General features: G+C 52.0%; 2 protein-coding genes across 7 annotated transcripts; both read right to left on the reverse strand.

The window, feature by feature from the left end:
* Positions 1–864: 864 nt before the first annotated feature.
* Positions 865–5,216, reverse strand: CD79A (CD79a molecule). Its single transcript, XM_053604882.1, has 5 exons — positions 4,988–5,216; positions 2,653–2,955; positions 2,309–2,427; positions 1,703–1,771; positions 865–1,581 (listed from the first exon to the last, which is right to left on the reverse strand). Exons 1-5 carry the CDS (start codon positions 5,208–5,210, stop codon positions 1,468–1,470), a joined length of 828 nt encoding a protein of 275 aa, XP_053460857.1. The 5' UTR covers positions 5,211–5,216; the 3' UTR covers positions 865–1,467.
* A 3,224-nt stretch (positions 5,217–8,440) lies between these two features.
* Positions 8,441–16,893, reverse strand: RPS19 (ribosomal protein S19). 6 transcript variants are annotated; one of them, XR_008382995.1, is made up of 7 exons: positions 16,757–16,893; positions 16,219–16,289; positions 15,877–15,977; positions 9,987–10,170; positions 9,390–9,444; positions 9,049–9,230; positions 8,441–8,506 (listed from the first exon to the last, which is right to left on the reverse strand). XR_008382995.1 is itself a non-coding variant. In XM_053604885.1 (7 exons), exons 2-7 carry the CDS (start codon positions 16,287–16,289, stop codon positions 8,480–8,482), a joined length of 510 nt encoding a protein of 169 aa, XP_053460860.1. In that variant the 5' UTR covers positions 16,757–16,893; the 3' UTR covers positions 8,441–8,479. The 6 variants fall into 6 exon arrangements, 5 of the variants coding, with proteins under 5 accessions (XP_053460860.1, XP_053460861.1, XP_053460862.1 ...); XM_053604885.1 differs by lacking the exon at positions 9,049–9,230 and adding an exon at positions 8,596–8,667; XM_053604886.1 differs by lacking the exons at positions 9,049–9,230; positions 16,757–16,893 and adding exons at positions 8,596–8,667; positions 16,604–16,735.
* Between the last annotated feature and the right edge of the window lie 252 nt (positions 16,894–17,145).

Consider the following 17,145-nt stretch of genomic DNA (forward strand, 5'->3'; position numbering starts at 1 on the left):
GGTTGCCGGGTCTCTTCTCCCGGCCGGGCGTGGCCGTCACCTCGCTGGCAGGACCGGGGGCGAGTCCCGCGCCCCGTCCGCCCCAGCCTGAGCTTCCCCGCTCTGCGTTTCCCTTCATCTTCCTTCGGTCTTCACTTCTCGGGTGTGTTTCCGTCTGTGTCCCCTCTTTCTCTTTCTGTCTCACTCCCGGTCTCTAAACTCCCTCGTTAGTTTCTCCTCCCGCTGTCTCTTCTCGCTCACTTTCTCCCTCGAAGCCTTTGCCTCTCCTCTGCATCTCTCCCAGAGCTCCTGTCGTTTCTCCTGCGGTTGCTTTCCCCAGCCTCTCCGTGTTTCCGTTCAGCGCCCCTCTCTCCTCTGTCTCTTCCATGCCGTCTGTCTAATCCCTCCTTTGCCCCGTGTCTGTGTCTAGAGCTCTGTCTCTCTCAGATTCCCCGTGTCTCAGTAACTCTGTGCCATTGCCCCTGGTGGACTCAGCATCCCCAACCTAGGGCCACAGACTCTCCAAATGCCCCTCTGCAAGTCTAGCCGCGGAGGAGATGTGGCTGCAGTCTGATTTCCATACTAACCTCCCTGAGATAGTCCCCTGTGTTTCCAGGGCTTATATATGCATAAATAATTCAGTTGACACACCCCACTCCTTGCTCTGGGCTGAGGCCCTAGACGGAGGCCAAACCGGTCCTTAAATTGGGGTGGAGTCCTCCCCAAGGATTTCCTGTTTCTCTCAGGGGCGGCCCAGGTGTGGGGAGTGAGTAGATGTTTGGGCCCAGAATCCTGGGTCCCAGGGAGGAAGATGATGGGCCCCCACTCCTGGGTCGCAGGAAATGGGGTGCGGCCTCCATGAGATCCATGACTCCTGCCAAGGTCTGCAGTTGGGAAGGATTTATTATCACTAAGTGGCCATGACAGATCAGGGAGGAGGGGGTGACACTAACGAGGCTGTTATAATCAGCTCCCCCAGAGGCAGCTATTAAGGCTCATTACCCGCAGGGGAGGGAGCCTGGGAAAGGCAGCAGGGGGAGAACTGCATTTGGGGGTGGGGAGGATGGGACAGTCTAGAGGGAGAAGAGTAGGACACCTCAGAGGAGTCCGAGGAGGTTTGGAGGGGAGAACAGAGAGGGTACCTGGGTGGGCTTCAGGCCTGGAATCCCAACACTCTGGGAGGCCGAGGCGGGTGGATTGCTTGAGCTTACAAATTCGAGACCAGCCTGAGCAAAAGCAGGACCCTGTCTCTACTAAGAATAGAAAAACTGAGGCAAGAGGATTGCTTAAGCCCAAGAGTTGTAGGTTGCTGTGAGCTATGACACCACCGCACTCTACCCAGGGCAACAGCTTGAGACTCTGTCTCCAAAAAAAAAAAAAAAGAGAGAGAGGATACCCCAGGGTGGAAAATGAAAGAAGACTGCACAGTGAGGAGAGACCTGGATTTGGTGTGCAGCAGGCAGGGGCAGTCTGGTGGGAGTGGGGGTGTCACGGCTTCTCCAGCTGGACATCTCCAACGTGGAGGCTGCCCACATCCTGGTAGGTGCCTTGGAGGCCCCTGGAGATGTCCTCATACATGGAGCAGTCGTCCAAGTTCAGGCCCTAGGGTGGACAGTAGCAGTGGGTGTGAGTGTTGGTACACACGGCGCCTCCAGGGGTTACCCCAGCGAGAGGGAGGAACCAGCACAGGCCCCCAGCACACTTGCCCCTACCCCATCCTCACCTCATAGAGATTTTCATCTTCATAATCATCCTGGGCATCTACCCCGAACTTCTCGTTCTGCCATCGTTTCTGTGGGGTGGGCAGGGTGGGTGCCTCAATGAGTGCGGGAGGTGAATATCTTTTTCCAGAAGGGGTACGAGGTATGCCCAAGGCCATACATCAGATATGTGACAGCTTTCTCTTAGTCCAGAGCTAGAGTCCTTTGGGCTGTCTCCACTGCCCCAGGGATCTCAGTAATAGTAAATAGTAATAGTTGCCCTGTGGCCTGGGGAAAGGCTGATGCAGGTCTGGGCTACATCTATGGGATAACCACACTCTTAGGTGGGGACAGAAGGACAGTGAGACACCCCTAGAGAGGGGCAGTGAGGACACCCCTGGAGGAAGAATAAGACACCTTGCAGGGTGTGGATGGTGAGGAAAATCCTGAAGGGGAAGCTGAGTGAGGACCACCTCTTATTTTATTTCCATAGCTGCTGTCAGGGGGGTGCTCTCATTCTCCCAAGTTTTTGGATGGGGAACCTCAGACTCAAGAAGGCCAGCTGGGCACTGGGAGTCATGCAGCCCAGGCCTTCACCCAGCTGACTCGGGGGTCCCTCTGTGGCTCACCCTGAACAGAAGCAATGTCCCAGGCACCACTGCGCAGAACAGAAGGATGATGCCCTCCGCTGTGATGATGCGGTTCTTGGTGCCCTCCCCCATGTCCAGGAAAGGTCTAGGGGGCGGCTCTGTGGGAAAGGGGTGTTGCTCAGAGCTCTGGCCTCTTAGTCCCCCCTGCCCCAAGCAAGGCCTGAGACCCCTGAAGCCCCAACTCTACAGATGAGAACATAAGTCACTGTGTCCCAGCTGGTTCTGAGCCCAAGATGAAGGTACTGGTGCTATTCCCACTTCACAGATGAGTAAATCGAGTGTCCCTGCCTGGAGAGTGGGAGCTAGAGGCCCTGGTTACTCACCACGGACGCGGAGGTAGGTGCCACAGGAGTACCGGTGTGGTTTGCCTTGTTCCTGGACCTGGCACCTGTACATGCCCCCATGACTCTTGTTCACATTCTCGATGGTCAGCTCACTATTGGAGTCGTTGGCAGAACCTATGTACTCAGGGGGCCACATATGGTTGCCTTGGATGATGCGCCACCATGTGACATTGACTTTGGTTTTGTTGTCAGTGTACTGGCAAGGGAGGTGGACCTTATCCCCTACGCTCACCGTCACCGATGGTGGGCCCCTGTCCACCCACAGGGCCTGGCACCCAGGACCTGCAGAGGGCGGGAATAGTCCAGACTAAGGACAGGACTAATGCACAGGCCCCCAGCCCCAGACCCTGGGGCTCCAGTACTGCTGGGTCTGGAGGGAAGGAGGAGGGTGAGGACACTCCTGGTGGGGGAGGAGACACCCCTGGCAGGGGCTGACACACCTTGGGGAGATAGAGAGTGAAGAGGCCCCCAGGGAAGGGGAGAGGATACTCCTGGGGGAGGAGAGTAAGATTCCCTGGGACAGAGAGACACCCCAGGGACCCTTCTCACCACTCCCGTGCCATCACTTGCCATCCTTCTGCAGACCCACTTTGTGTTGTGGTCCCTTTGAACTCTCTGGCTTTTGGTGTTTGGTTCCCTGGCATTGGAAGTGCCCTTACCAGATAGCTCTGTATAGAATCAGTTCAGGCAGCCCCTCCTCCTGAAGGCCTTCTTGCTTCATTTTCCCACCCCAGCCTCAGCTAGGCCCTGCACCTGGCACTTTATCTTGTGTTATCACAAAACCCTACCAGGTTTTACAGGGGGAATGGCTGAGGCCCAGGAAGGTGGGTTGCCCAGTGTCACCGGGCACTCAGGAGGAGTACTAGGTTTACACTCCTGGCTCCCTGGGCTTCTTTCTGCTTGGTACTCAGGAGCAAATCTTTAAGCCTGTGACCGTGGGCCTGTCCCTTATTCTCTGCAGCTTGTATGTATCAACCTAGGGTCAGGGGTGAGTTCAGCTCTTGGGTTGGGCTAGGGGCTGGGGAGAGGCCCAGCAGGGTGGGGACAGGGATGTCTGAGAAAGGGAAAAGTGGCACAGGTTGGTTCCTCTGGGAAGTCCCAGCTCTCAGCCTCTGCAGGCCAGCCCATGTGGCTGGCTCCCCCTCTTCTGGAGGTGGGAGGAGGAAGAGAGAAGGAGGTAAAGGTAGGGAAAGTGGATGAGCAACATCATGGTCATGGGCTTAAGATTCAGCCAGCCAGTCTAGAGCTCCAACCCCTGCTCCTAGTGTACCGCATGTAGCCAAACAGGCTTCTTTGAACTCAGTGTGGTCATCCCCTGCCTTGGGCGGGTGAGGGGGAGCACACAGGAAGCATCCCCTCTCCCATGCTGAGAAGGGATAGGGAGTGACTGAGATTTAAGGCAGAGAGGGAGGGACTTCTCCGTGGCTTAGGCCTGTAATCCTAGCACTCTGGGAGACCTAAGTGGGTGGATTGTTCGATTCAGGAGTTGGAGACCAGCCTGAGCTACAGCGAGACCCTGTCTCTAAAAATAGCTGGGTGTTGTGGTAAGCACCCATCGTCCCAGCTACTCAGGAGACTGAGGCAAGGGAACTACTTGAGCCCAAGAGTTTGAGGTTGCTGTTAGCTTTGACACCAGAGCGCTCTACAGAGGACGACAAAGTGAGACTTTGTCTCAAAAAACAAGCGCCCGTAGCTCATCAGCTAGGGCACCAGACACATACACCAGAGCTGGAGGGCTTGAATCCAGCCCAGGCCTCTCAAACAACAATGTCAACTACAACCAAAAAATATCTGGGTGTTGTGGCAGATGCCTGTAGTCCTAGCTATTTGGTAGGCTGAGGCAAGAGAATCACTTAAGCCCAAGAGTTCGAGGTTGCTGTGAGCTATGACGTCATAGCACTCTACCAAGGGCCACAAAGTGAGACTCTGTCTCAAAAAAAAAAAAAAAAAAAAAGAACCCAGCAGAGAAAGAGAAAGCCACCCCCAAGTCCTCTTTCTGCCCCCAGCTCTTGTGTTCAGTCAAGAGGAACCTTTAGTTCCTTTTTTGACCTGTGAGGATGAGAAGTGGGGGAGGCATCTTTCAGTCCTGCCTTCCACCCTAGAGCTGGGGACACCTCACCATCCCTAGCTCCTTTCAGGAGCATCTTGGTCCAGCTTGGGACAGATGGGATTTCTACAGGGGCCTTACACAAGTACCCCCTCTTTCTGCCTTGCCTCCCCCACTTGAGTGGCACCCTTCCTCTATCTGTGCCCTCTCTCCAGCCTCTCCAGTTTCCAGCCACGTCCCTCAAGCATTTGCCCTTTGGCCACATACCCAGGCAGGCAGCAGACAGCAAGAAGAGGAAGATGGTGGCCTGCAGACCTTGGAGGACGCCCGGATCCCCAGCCATCTTCTCCCGGTGGGTTGGTTTGTCTGGGTTGCAGCAGTCCTGGGGTAAAGATCCCACCCTAGACCCCGCCCCACTTCCTGCCCAGCCCTGCCGGAGATGGGCTCCACTGGCCTTTTGGCTGTCAGGCCTGGGGGCAGCACCTGCCATATGCTTCAGCCTGTGAGCACTGAAGAACTGTTCCCTGCACCTGCAGTGGCCACAATTCCCCTGAGAGGTGGCTGTGTGGGGGTGGGGGAGAGGCTGGGTCAAGGCCTGGCTCTGTCACTGATGAGTTTCCGGAAGGAACCCTGAGGGAGCCAGAGTTTTAGGTGTCTGCTGCAGGCAGGGTGGTGGTTCTGCGTTTGACCTCTACCCACCTCTGGCTTGGGCAAAACTTGTCCCCTCTCTGACCCTCTGGTTTCCTTGATTCTTGGGGTTGGAAACAAAGATGCAAAGGAGTTGTTGCATGCACAGCACTGACCACAGGGCAAGGCCCTCAGCGGGTGCTCGGTAAATGTTTGTCACTGTCTATGATCACAAGGAATATACTATAAGCAGGCTACCAGGTGGTCATTTCCCTCCTCCCAGTCTTGGTATTGTTATTTTTATTTATTTTTTAATTAATTAATTTAGAGACAGAGTCTCACTCTGTTGCCCAAGCTAGAGTGCCATGGCGTCATCATAGCTCACAGCAACCTCAAATTCCTGGGTTTAAGTAATCTTGCCTCAGCCTCCAGAGTAGCTGGGTCTACAGACGCCTGCCAGGACATCTGGCTAGTTTTTCTATTTTTAGTAGAGATGGGTCTCACTCTTGCTCTGGAAGGCTGGTCTGGAACTCCCGAGCCAGGCGATCCACCTGCCTCAGCCTTCCAGAGTGCTAGGATTATAAATATTGGTTTTTTTTTACAGCATTTAACAAAGCAAGAAACTGAGGCCCAGAGAGGGAAGGCTGTCACTTGCCCAGTGCCAAGCAGGGATCCAGTCACCTTTGTGTGACTCCCAGGTTCCTTTGAGCCTGTCATTTGAGGCCAGGTAGGAGGGAAGTGGGGAGGGTGGGGTTGTGGAGATATTTGTGAGCAGTTGGGGGACCTTCACACACATGCACACAAGACACGTGAACAAAAGTTCATTGCAGGCTTGGCGCCTGTAGCATAGTGGTTACGGCGCCAGCCACATAAAACACCGAGGCTGGCAGGTTCAAACCCAGCCTGGGCCAACTAAACAGCAATGACAACTGTAACAAAAAATAGCCAGGTGTTGTGGCGGGCACCTGTAGTCCCAGCTACCTGGGAGGCTGAGGCAAGAGAATCGCTTAAGCCCTAGAGTTTGAGGTTGCTGTGAGCTGTGATGCCGTGACACTCTACCAAGGGCGACATAGTGAGACTCTGTTTCAAAAAAAAAAAAAAAAAAAAAGTTCACTGCAGTGGATATTTTGGTAGCAAAAACTCTCATTTACAGAACACATGCATAAATTGTGGCAGAGGCAGCCAACAGAATACTATCGTGTAGGGAAAGTGTCCATCTGGTTGCATCTCAGAAACAATATAAACATGAAGGAAAAAATACTATAGCATGAGATGGCTGCCTTATTTTCAAGACAAAACAGCACCATGTGCTGCTTAGGGACACATTGGGGAGTGACAAGGACTGGGGCTGGTAAAGGGCACAGAGGGCTTTTGTGTATTTTGGTTTTATTTCCTGTTGCTTTTTAAACTGGGTGGTGGGTTCATAGGTTTTTCTTATACTATTGTGAGTACTGTTTTGCATGCCTGAAATATTTCATTATTTTAAAAAAGTGCAACTGTCATCCACACAGAAGAGCATGGGCTTCAAGGGTTCTAGGTTCCTGGGTTTACATCTCAGCTCTGCCCGGCTGACAGGTTGTCTGAGCCTGTTTCTTCTCCTGTAACATGGGTATAATTCCCCCACTTAGAGATGAGGTGAGGATATTCTGAAGTGGCCTATTGTGGGACCTCAGAAACAGTTTCCCTTCTCTGGTCCTGGAGACCATTGTCCCACCCATTGGGCTGGGTGACAGGTCCTCAAACTCTGTGCTTCAGTTCCTCCTGATTCCCTCCAGGAATAAGCCTGGCTCCAGACCTGGAAGCCCCAAGACTTCACCTTCTTTGGCATCGTGCAGCAACTGAGTCTGTTTCTAGGCCCTCGGCTGCCCCCCAGTGGCTGCCAGATTGCAGGCCCGACAGATGTCCACCCAGGCATCTTCACTGAGCCTGGCCCCACACAAACTAGACGCTTGGTCTTAAGTTCTGTCAACTTTGGCAATTATTTTCATCTTCAGTGGTCAAAGGGGCAAACTGGCCCACTACAGTGTGTATGTGTGGGGAATAACCCTTTGGGCGTTTCCCACACTTGAGGCAGAGATCTGTAGCGTTTAGGATCAGGGCTATCACACACTTGCTTAGTTCCAAATGATGGCCCTGCCACCCAATAGCCATGGGACAAGGTTATCATCCATCCTGACTTATTTTCCCTGTCTCTAATATGTGGGTGCCCTGGGGCACCTTCACGATTGCAGGGTGTAAAATGGCACTTGTAAGGAGCCTGGCTTTTTGCTACAAATCTGTCAGCCCTCACAACTTCCAAGCTGAGAGGGGTGGCTTCATTCCCCAGTGGGTGTAGGGCCTGCTGGTCTTGATACTTTCCATTTTACTAACATTTTGGTTTTAATCCTTGTTTATGGCAACTGGTTGTCTACTGGGAGTGCCACTCTGAGCCAAAGTTTACCATGGTATCTTGTACATGAGGGTCAGAGGCGGAGTAAAGTATACAGGATCTCACAGGACTAGGGGCAGAGCTAGAATCTGAACCCAAGTTTGGAAGTAGGTCAGATCTCAGTAATAACTTGTGCGGAGGGAAAAGGGGACTTAAAGCATTTCGATCCCCTGCTGCAAGAGGCCCAATGACAGGCCAAGGTCTTGCCCCACCTGCACCAAGAGCTAACTGTGCAAGAGCCTTCTCCCTCCACCACTCTTGGGTGGGCTTAAGGCCATTCTGGTCTCAAAAGGTGAAGGCTCAAGCAGGCCCACGCTGCTCATGTACGTCAAAGAAACAAGGTGACCATAAGAGACTACCAGAGGTGAGCTGTCTGCCTCTCTGCACCTCTTTTTTTATTCCAGGACAATCCACCCTGGCAGTGACCACTCTTAAGCCACTCCTTTTTTCTTACTTTCTGAGAATTGCAAAGACAGATGTTCAAGAGGCACAAGGGCCCTGGAGTCCTCCTATCTTGCCCATCTGGGGAGCAACTGGGAAGGCGCTAGCAGCTGCTGTGCACACAGCCATCCAGGGATCCCTGTACCCCCAAGGGAATGGAAATGGAGGAAGTGCTTCTTCCTCACACCTCCAAAGAGCAGCCAATCAAGAGACCCAGACCAGGATTACGAATGAGGCAATTTATTAACCCAGCATCATTTGTTCTAATGCTTCTTGTTGGCAGCTGCCACCTGTGGGAAAATATACAAGAATTAAGAACAGCTATGAGGTCTCTGGGGAGACATGTGTTAACAGCTACCCACTACCCACCCAGCAGGACCTGAGCATCCTGACTAGTAAACTGGGACTCCAGAGAAGAGTGATGAGTCAAGTCCAATTCCTGCCCACAGCCCTCTGTGAGGGGAAGGCCAACCATTAGGACTGATGTCTGTGCCAGGCCTCAGTGTGCCTGGACGATCTTTCTCCTTCCAGGTCATCCCCAACTCCCACAGGCTGACATCATCCATGCCTCCTAAGAGGCCTATGTCAAATGACACAGAAACAAAACCAGTGTCAAGCTCATGCCAGGCCCTGGGAGCTCCCGCTGTACTGCAGCTGACTTCTCAACTACCACCTGAACTGGGCAGAGTGGGTCTCTACAGACAGGGATCCCATGGCTGCAGAGGCAAAGCCACTTTTCCTCAAGGTGTCAGATAGCCAGAATCCGGATGGAGATGTGGATTCTGGGGCCTAAACTAGGCTGCCTCCCCTATCTCCATCTCTCCCAACCTGCCTCTGTCTGATGCTCAGTAAGCATGAAGCATAAGCCAGAAGGAGCACTGCAGCCAGAATCTGTAAGTAGCCTGATCAGGGAAGAGGCAGTCACGTGTGCGGGTGCAGCTATGTACAATGCAGATGCCAGGTGGTGCCCTGGGCCTGGGTTCCTTCTAGTGCAGCACCCAGATGTTCAAGCAGCTTCAACAGGAAAGCCAGTCAGAAATGTTCTTTCTCCTGCCCCCCAGGAAGCCGTCCTCTGAACCCTACCCTCCTGGGCTGTGCCTCCAAGACAAAGCACAGGGTTTGGAAAGGCACAGTGACTAAGGGAGCCAGCCCTGGCCCACACATAGCCCTTACCTGTCCGGCAATTCTGTCCAGATCTCTCTGTCCCTGAGGTGTCAATTTGCGGCCCCTGCAGGAGGGAAGGATCATGTAATCCCCTGTGAACTCAGGTTTTCAGCTCCTTATCCCCTGGTCATAAGCCAGGCTTCCCAAGAAGGCACCTAGCTATGGAACTACACGATGTCAGCCAAGTCCCCACTGAGGGCCCGAGCTGACTGCATTCTAAGGAGCTTGGGGCAGGAGTGGGAGTCCCCCTGAGAGCTGATGGGGGTGTTGTTTGTGCAAGCATTAGATCAAAGCCCCGAAAAATCAATTGGGAAAAGTTAACGAGCAGGCTAATCAAAGTGGACAGTCACTAAATTACCTTCCTGGAGCCTAGAGTAGTCAGCCAGAGGTCCGGGTGAGGCCCTCCGCTGTTCGCTTTTCTGCAGAATCCCCTGCCTGAGAGGTCTGATGGGCAGGAGCTGACTATGCAGGACAGACTGCACCAGCACCTCTACTCATGGAGGACAGGGGTGGTTGGTACCCAGTAACTGTTACAGGTAACCCATGGGTACCAACAATCTGGCCCCAAGGCCCCTCCATCAATCCAGGCCTTCCTACCCTGCTTACCCATCTTGGTCCTTTTCTACCATTTTCAGCCCCTCCAGGGCTTGGAGGACCCGGCGGGCCACACTCTTGGAGCCGCGGCTGAAGTGGCTGGGCATGACGCCATTTCTCTGACGCCCCCCATAGATCTTGGTCATGGAGCCAACCCCAGCACCGCCCCGGAGGTACAGGTGCCGTGCTGTGGAAGCTGGGGAAATGAAAGGGAGACTTGAGGCTGCTTTCCAGGCAGAGAAGTCTGCTTTCCATAGCTGAGGGCTTGTTCAAGGTCACACATAATTCCACATGTGTGTATAAACAGTTAATTCTCACCATCTTACCCTCAGTAGAGTGATGTGGCATCACAGTTCACAGCAACCTCCAACTCTTGGGCTTAAGCAATTCACTTGCCTCAGCCTCCCAAGTAGCTGGGACTACAGGTGCCCACCACAATGCCTGGCTATTTTTGTTGTTGTAGTTGTCGTTGTTTGGCAGGCTTGGGCTGGGTTTGAACCCACCAGTTCTGGTGTATATGGCTGGCACCCTAGCCGCTGAGCTATAGGCATAGAGGCAATTCTCACCATCTTAAAAGGAGAGAATCAGAAAACACACAAGACCCAGTACCTGATAGGTCCCTCTTCCTGCCAATTCCTAGCTGGCTCTCCCATGGCCCTATGCTCTGGACGGGCACCCCTCCTCCAAGACTGGTCAATGGTGTTATAGCCTTAGCAGGGCTGCTGTGAGGTTGAACATGAGGTGAAGCCTATGTTCAGGAAGGGACTCTGGTTTACTCCTTCAGAAGGGATCTATTGCCAGAGTGTAGCTCTATGGGTCTCTGCTTGCTGGAGGGCTCAGGGTAACACCAGAGGCAGGACAGAAATCCTCTGCAGTATGAGCTCCCACCTTGGAGTATATGTCACTCCCCATGGAAATGGGGTTACTGTCCCTCGACTGGCTTGAGTGAGTCCCTGGTGTACACTGGGCAGCTTCCCTGCCTGTAAGGCAGGTTCCAGTAAGACCCAGCTGAAGATGCTAGCCCCTCAGTAACACTCATGTCTGCTGGGCCCTATGCCAAATGCTTCCCACATATTCTCCTTATGTAATGAGGTGGCCTCAGGAGCTAGTGATTGTGTGGCCTTAGACAAGCCACCTAACCTCACTTGAGGACTAGGAGTAACAGTCCTTTGTCCCTCAGTTACTTTGAGGACTGAATAGGTATGTGTCATGTGCTACTCTCCTTTACAAAGAAAATCTGAAGCTCCAGAGGATACTTGCTAGCTACCCATCACTCAGCTCTGGAGGGACACCCTGGCTCTGGCACCGTGTTTGAAGGCACCACGATATGGGAAATACCCACATTTCAGCCATCACATGGTCCTGCCTGACTGGGGAGCACAGGGCAGGGATTCTGGTTTATCCCTGTGGACCAAAGACCAGCAAGTGGCCTGTCTCTGCTCAAGTGACCTCTCTCCTCCAGTTCTTGAAGATCCAGTCAGGGAACTAGGGATCTACTTGCCCAGAAACCACAAACAGCCAGGTGCCAGACAGTGCCATGAGTATGTGCTAGGATGGGACTGACCATGTGAGTTGAGCTGTCCCTGCACACTTGTTCCTAGCCCCCTCCTGCCCTGAGATCATCTCCAGATACAGTCAGCCCTCTGTAGGGCATATTCCACCAATCCTAGCTCAAATATATCCAGGGGAAAACAACCAAAACCACATAGCATTTACATTATATTAGTTATTAAAAGTAACCTAGAAGAGTACCCAAGAGGATGTGCATAGGTTTCATGCAAATACCACACAATTTTGATATAAGAATAAACATTCTGAGGATTTCAGTACCAAGGGTCACCCTGGAATCAGTCTCCCCACTGATACTGAAGGACAATACAACCATGCTCTGCTAGGGGTGGGAAGTGCAGCCCTATCACGGTTTTACTGCCTCTGCCCTCTGCTAACTTAAAAACCACCCCCCTGGCTTGGTGCCTGTAGCAAAGTGGTTATGGCGCTGGTCACACCTAGGCTGGTAGGTTCGAACCCAGACTGCGCCAGCTAAACAACAATGACAGCTATAACACAAAAATAACCGGGTGTTGTGGCAGGTGCCTGTAGTCCCAGCTACTTGGGAGGGTAAGGCAAGAGAATCACTTAAGCCCAAGAATTTGAGGTTGCTGTGAGCTGTGCCACCACCATGGCACTCTACTGAGGGCAATAGAGTGAGACTCTGCCTCAAAAAAAACAAAAAACAAACAAAAAAAACAAGAAACCAAACCCAAAACACCTCACCCCCCTTAGTTCTTTCCATATCCACTTTACCCAAGGGTTTACCTCCTCCTCTATTGCCTTGGGACTTTTCATTCCCACGGCCCTACCCCTGGACCAGGCATTAAGTCTCCTCATCCCTGCCAGGACCAAGATACTGACTTGTTATAAACCATCTCCCACAATCTGCCAGGAGAGTGACAGGGACATTACTGGAAACCTATCCTTTAAAGACTAGCTCAACTGTCTGATGCTGAGGTGGGCTGGGTGCTCAGAGCTCAGCCTAGTCTTGGCCTGGACTTTGGGAAGATGTAGCCATGCTCTGAGCTTCCAGGCAGATAGTGGTTTGAATCCTAGCACCCCTCATCGGCAATACCATGAAACCAAGCCATCCTTCAGGCAGATCGTGCAGCGGTGCCAAAAGAGATGAATTATTTAACCTTGAGGACAGGAATTGGCTGAGAATAAGCACCAATAAAATCTATTCGCTTCTTCAATGGGGGCTTAAACTTTTTCTTAATGTCATTGAGGTCACCTTAGATAGTATGACAGCAAGCCAGGTGCTGTCACAAACAGCTCCTCCTGCCATGTCCCCAGGAAGGCAACCCACTTCTCTTCAGGAAACCCCATCCAGAATCGCAAAGCAGGGGCCATGCAGGCCACCCCCATCTACTCTCCTGTTCAGTCCATAGTCAAAGGGAACAGCTCTGTGTTCCTACCAGGCCAGGGCAGAAGGTCAGCTCTGCACTTGAGCACATGAGTTGACCAAGTAAGAAGAACAAGCAAGACTTCTCAAGAGTTACCGTAGCTCAGTATTCCAGCAATTTATTCCAAGTTCAGATTGGTGGCCTCATCCTGACCTACTGAGTCAAAAAGAAGAGGAAGAAACCCTCCCACATACTCTGACAGACATATGAGAAACACTACCCTGACCCCAATTTATTCCTTAATGCACTCCTGAGATACCCTCATGCCTTCTACCGACAGACTTCCCAAGTGAGCGTCCAGCATTGTGCAGCAGAGATGGACCTGCCAAGACCCTACAAAAAATGCTTCAAGACACCCCTATTCAGTTTCTCCCAGTCAGACAGATGCCCATCAAGACACCACACTGGGGGCGGCGCCTGTGGCTCAGTGAGTAGGGCGCCGGCCCCATATGCCGAGGGTGGCGGGTTCAAGCCCAGCCCCGGCCAAACTGCAACAACAAAAAAATAGCCGGGTATTGTGGCGGGCGCCTGTAGTCCCAGCTACTCGGGAGGCTGAGGCAAGAGAATCGCTTAAGTCCAGGAGTTGGAGGTTGCTGTGAGCTGTGTGAGGCCACGGCACTCTACCGAGGGCCATAAAGTGAGACTCTGTCTCTACAAAAAAAAAAAAAAAAAAAAAGACACCACACTGGACTCTCTTCAGAAGATACTGAGAATCGAGGTCAACAGACTCATTCAGTGCTCCACTGCACCATACTTCCCCACCTTCCTTGAGCAACAACTGAGCCTCCACTTTCCTGACACATCTTCTTTCTATCTCTACCTTAGCCCTAGCTCTAACCCTTACACCACTGCCTTGGGACTTCTTACTCCTATGGCTCTGCCCCATTCAGACCATGCTCAGGAGGGCTTGGTCTTCTGCTGTGGGCCCCCCTTTATCCTCACACCCTAAGATCAAGACCCATCAACTTTACACTGGTTTCTACGTGCCCCCATGATTCTCAGAAGAAAAAGGCAACACAGAAGATTACCTAGTTTTACACAGTCAGCCTGGGAAGCCCCCCTCTGTATTTCAGCTTTCTCTTCAGTAAAACGGACTGCTACTATGACTACAACTTGTACACTAACTGCCAAACTAGGCGTGAGCGTTAAATTCTGGGGAAAAAAAAAAAAAAATGCCACTGAACTTCTCCTGTAAAGATTCAGATAGTTTTTAAGTATTCTAGGGTCTACAGGTGACAGGCTCTGCCACAACTCTGCCCTTGTGCACATGCACACATGAGTAACAAGCCTCTGGACTAGAACCCAAACACTTGGTGCCTCTGCGGCAGATGAGAAGTGAGGTCAAAAAGGGACCTTTGGGAACCTCAAGTAAGGGAGACTAGCAGTCAGGTGGAGGGGCATATCCCAAGTGAGATGACAGGAAGGAGTCACAGCAACTGTAAAAATGACCGACATAAGTGCCTAGGTTTCTTATCTCAGATTTGATCCCCTTTCTTAAATCTGTCCCCACCTTAAAAAGTCTGAAAAATCCTGCCAAGCAAAGACAAGCTGAAGTCCTCTCCAAGTGCTGTCAAGTGTGGGTGGATTATGGCATCACTAGCTGACAACACTGGTCCTGTTTCTCTACCTTTCTGACTGATATCTGTGAATACCGATACTGTGGAACAGACACAACCAGTCCTATTTTGGAGGTTTTTGATTATGTGCAGATAATGCAGAACGTGCATGCATCCCACCAAATGAAAAAGGCCATTAAATTCTTTCTTTTTTTTTTGCAGTTTTTGGCTGGGGGTGGGCTTGAACCCACCACCTCCAGCATATGGGGCCAGGGCCCTACTCCTCTGACCCACAGGCACTGCCCCTAACACTTGGGTCAGAGGCTATGGCTGAATCATGTTGCCCAGTTCAAGGGCTAAACAGAGGGTCTCAAGGCCATTTGATGCCTGAATGCACCAACAATCTACAAAGCGCTTCATGTTCTGAAGTTCTGAGCATCTTGTACCAAGGTCAGCTCTTCTGGAGTTTTGCCAATTCCCAAACTCTTTCCACCTATTTCCTAGATGGAGCCTCTACTTCACAGGGAAAGTTTTAAGATTGAAGAAAGCAAAGCCACTTGCACTGACATTCTCACTCTGTCACTCCATGAGTGTGACAGGTTACTGAACCATGAAATGTCAAGACAGGTTAAGAGCCAGCACTGTGTAGTCAGAAACTAAACCATTACCAGAAAATTGAAAGGATAAGAGAGGGAGTGGGCATGAGGTCACAGGGTCGTAAAGTCACCATAAAGTCAGCAAGCTTTATTTTGAGCACTTGGGAATCATGCCAAGATTTATAGAACAAAAAAATGACCTGGCCATATTACCAACCACTTAGTGAGAAAAACACTTTGTTAGGAAGAGGCTAGCATGATAGTCTGAGCAACAAGACAAGTGACTTGAAATGGCTTAGTATAGGATAGTCATATTTCTAAGCACTTTGAACTTAATTAATTCCTCACAATAATCCTGTATGGGTAGGGTCATCAGCCCCACTTTAGGGATGAAGAAACAGAGGCACAGGCAAGTTAACTACCCTAAGATCACACAGCTAGTTAAGTGGTGGAGACGGATTTTAACTCAGGAAGCCTGACTCTGCAGATACAGAAATGATGTTGCCTCTGTGAAATGAGTAACACCTAAGCAGAATATGAACATGTTCGTCCCTGGGCTTCCCTTGAGGCTCACTCAAAACCAGGTCCTCTTATAAGGCTATTAGAATGGAAGAACAGTTTGGAACAAGAGGTTACTGAACATTAAATCACTCAAAGCCCGGTGACACAAAAGGGTTCTCCTCCTACTGCAACCTTGGGAGCAAGGAAAGAGTTCCCACAGGGGACAAGTCTGTACTACTAGGGGAGGGCTGGTTCAGCTTCCACTCTCTAGCTAAAGGGCCAAGTTCCTTACCAGCTCGTGTGTAGAACCAGTTCTCATCGTAGGGAGCAAGCTCCTTATGCTTAGCCAGCTTGACTGTGTCCACCCATTCGGGTACTTTCAGCTTCCCGGACCTGGGACCAAGACAAGGAGATAGGCACAATTCCGGAACCTCTACAACTACCCTAACACCCTCCTACCCCCAAAACGACTGTAGATTCACAAGAACCTGATGTGTCCTAGGATACAAATAAAAAGGCTGAAAACCAAGACACAATCCACGCCTTACGCAGAAAGAGCAGAGAAACACTGGAGTTCAGGAACATGTAAAAGCGACAGCCGCCATCCACTAGGAAACTCAGCCCCCAAACTCACTTTTTGAGGAAGGCTGCCAGAGCTCTGACGAACTCCTGCTGGTTAACGTCTTTTACAGTAACTCCAGGCATCTACGGGGTAAGGTCAAGCATGTGAACGCAAGGCTTCGTGGAGACCACTGACAAGACCCACCCACTATTTTCGCCCGAACAAATCCTTAACCGCGGCACCCCGTTACTTCCCAAGGCCTTTCAACTTCGGGCCCCAGCTCCGGAGGCTGAGACAGCGTTCACCCACCCAGGATCTCTATGGGTCGCACGAACACAATCGGGTCTCCGTTTGTTAAGATCTTACGCTACCCACCCCTCAGGCCCCAGACTCTGAGCTACCCACGCATCCCGCTGCTGCCCACCAGGCCCACCCTCGGTTCCTGAATCGCGCTGACCGGGCATGTCCGGGCCTGCCGCTCGCACGTGGCCGCGTTTCCAGGGGGCGGGACGGCCTCGGCTGTGCCTCGGGGCCCTCAGGGACGCACTGCCGGGTCTGAGGGTCCGGCCTAGAAGCCTCGCGCCCAGTTCAATCGGCAGCACTCACTTACCGTGCGGCCTCCGCGCTGCCAGCCAGGGGAAAGGGAACGACGGGGTTTCCCGGGCGCACAAGTCGGGCGTCAGATCTCGCGATAGTTTCAGTGCTCGCGAGAGCGGGATTAGTGTCAGGCGGCTCCTCCTTTCTCAGGGCAAATGTGGCTTCGTTTCCGCCCGAGGGGAGGGTGTGTAGTGAAGGATGGAGAGGCAAAGGAAAAGGTCTGTTTCTTCTCTACCCTTCTTTTTTCCACAGCGTAATAAAGATGAAGGATGGAGAGGCAATGGAAAAGGTCTGTTTCTTCTCTGCCCTTTTTCCACAGCGTAATAAAGAGGTGCTCGTGGACACAGTCACGAGCACCTCTGTTCTGAACCGAGGTAGCTTAGCTTCGTTTTGCGTCGTTGG

This window comes from Nycticebus coucang, chromosome 10 (assembly GCF_027406575.1).
Source record: "Nycticebus coucang isolate mNycCou1 chromosome 10, mNycCou1.pri, whole genome shotgun sequence".
Classification (NCBI taxonomy): Eukaryota; Metazoa; Chordata; class Mammalia; order Primates; family Lorisidae; genus Nycticebus; species Nycticebus coucang.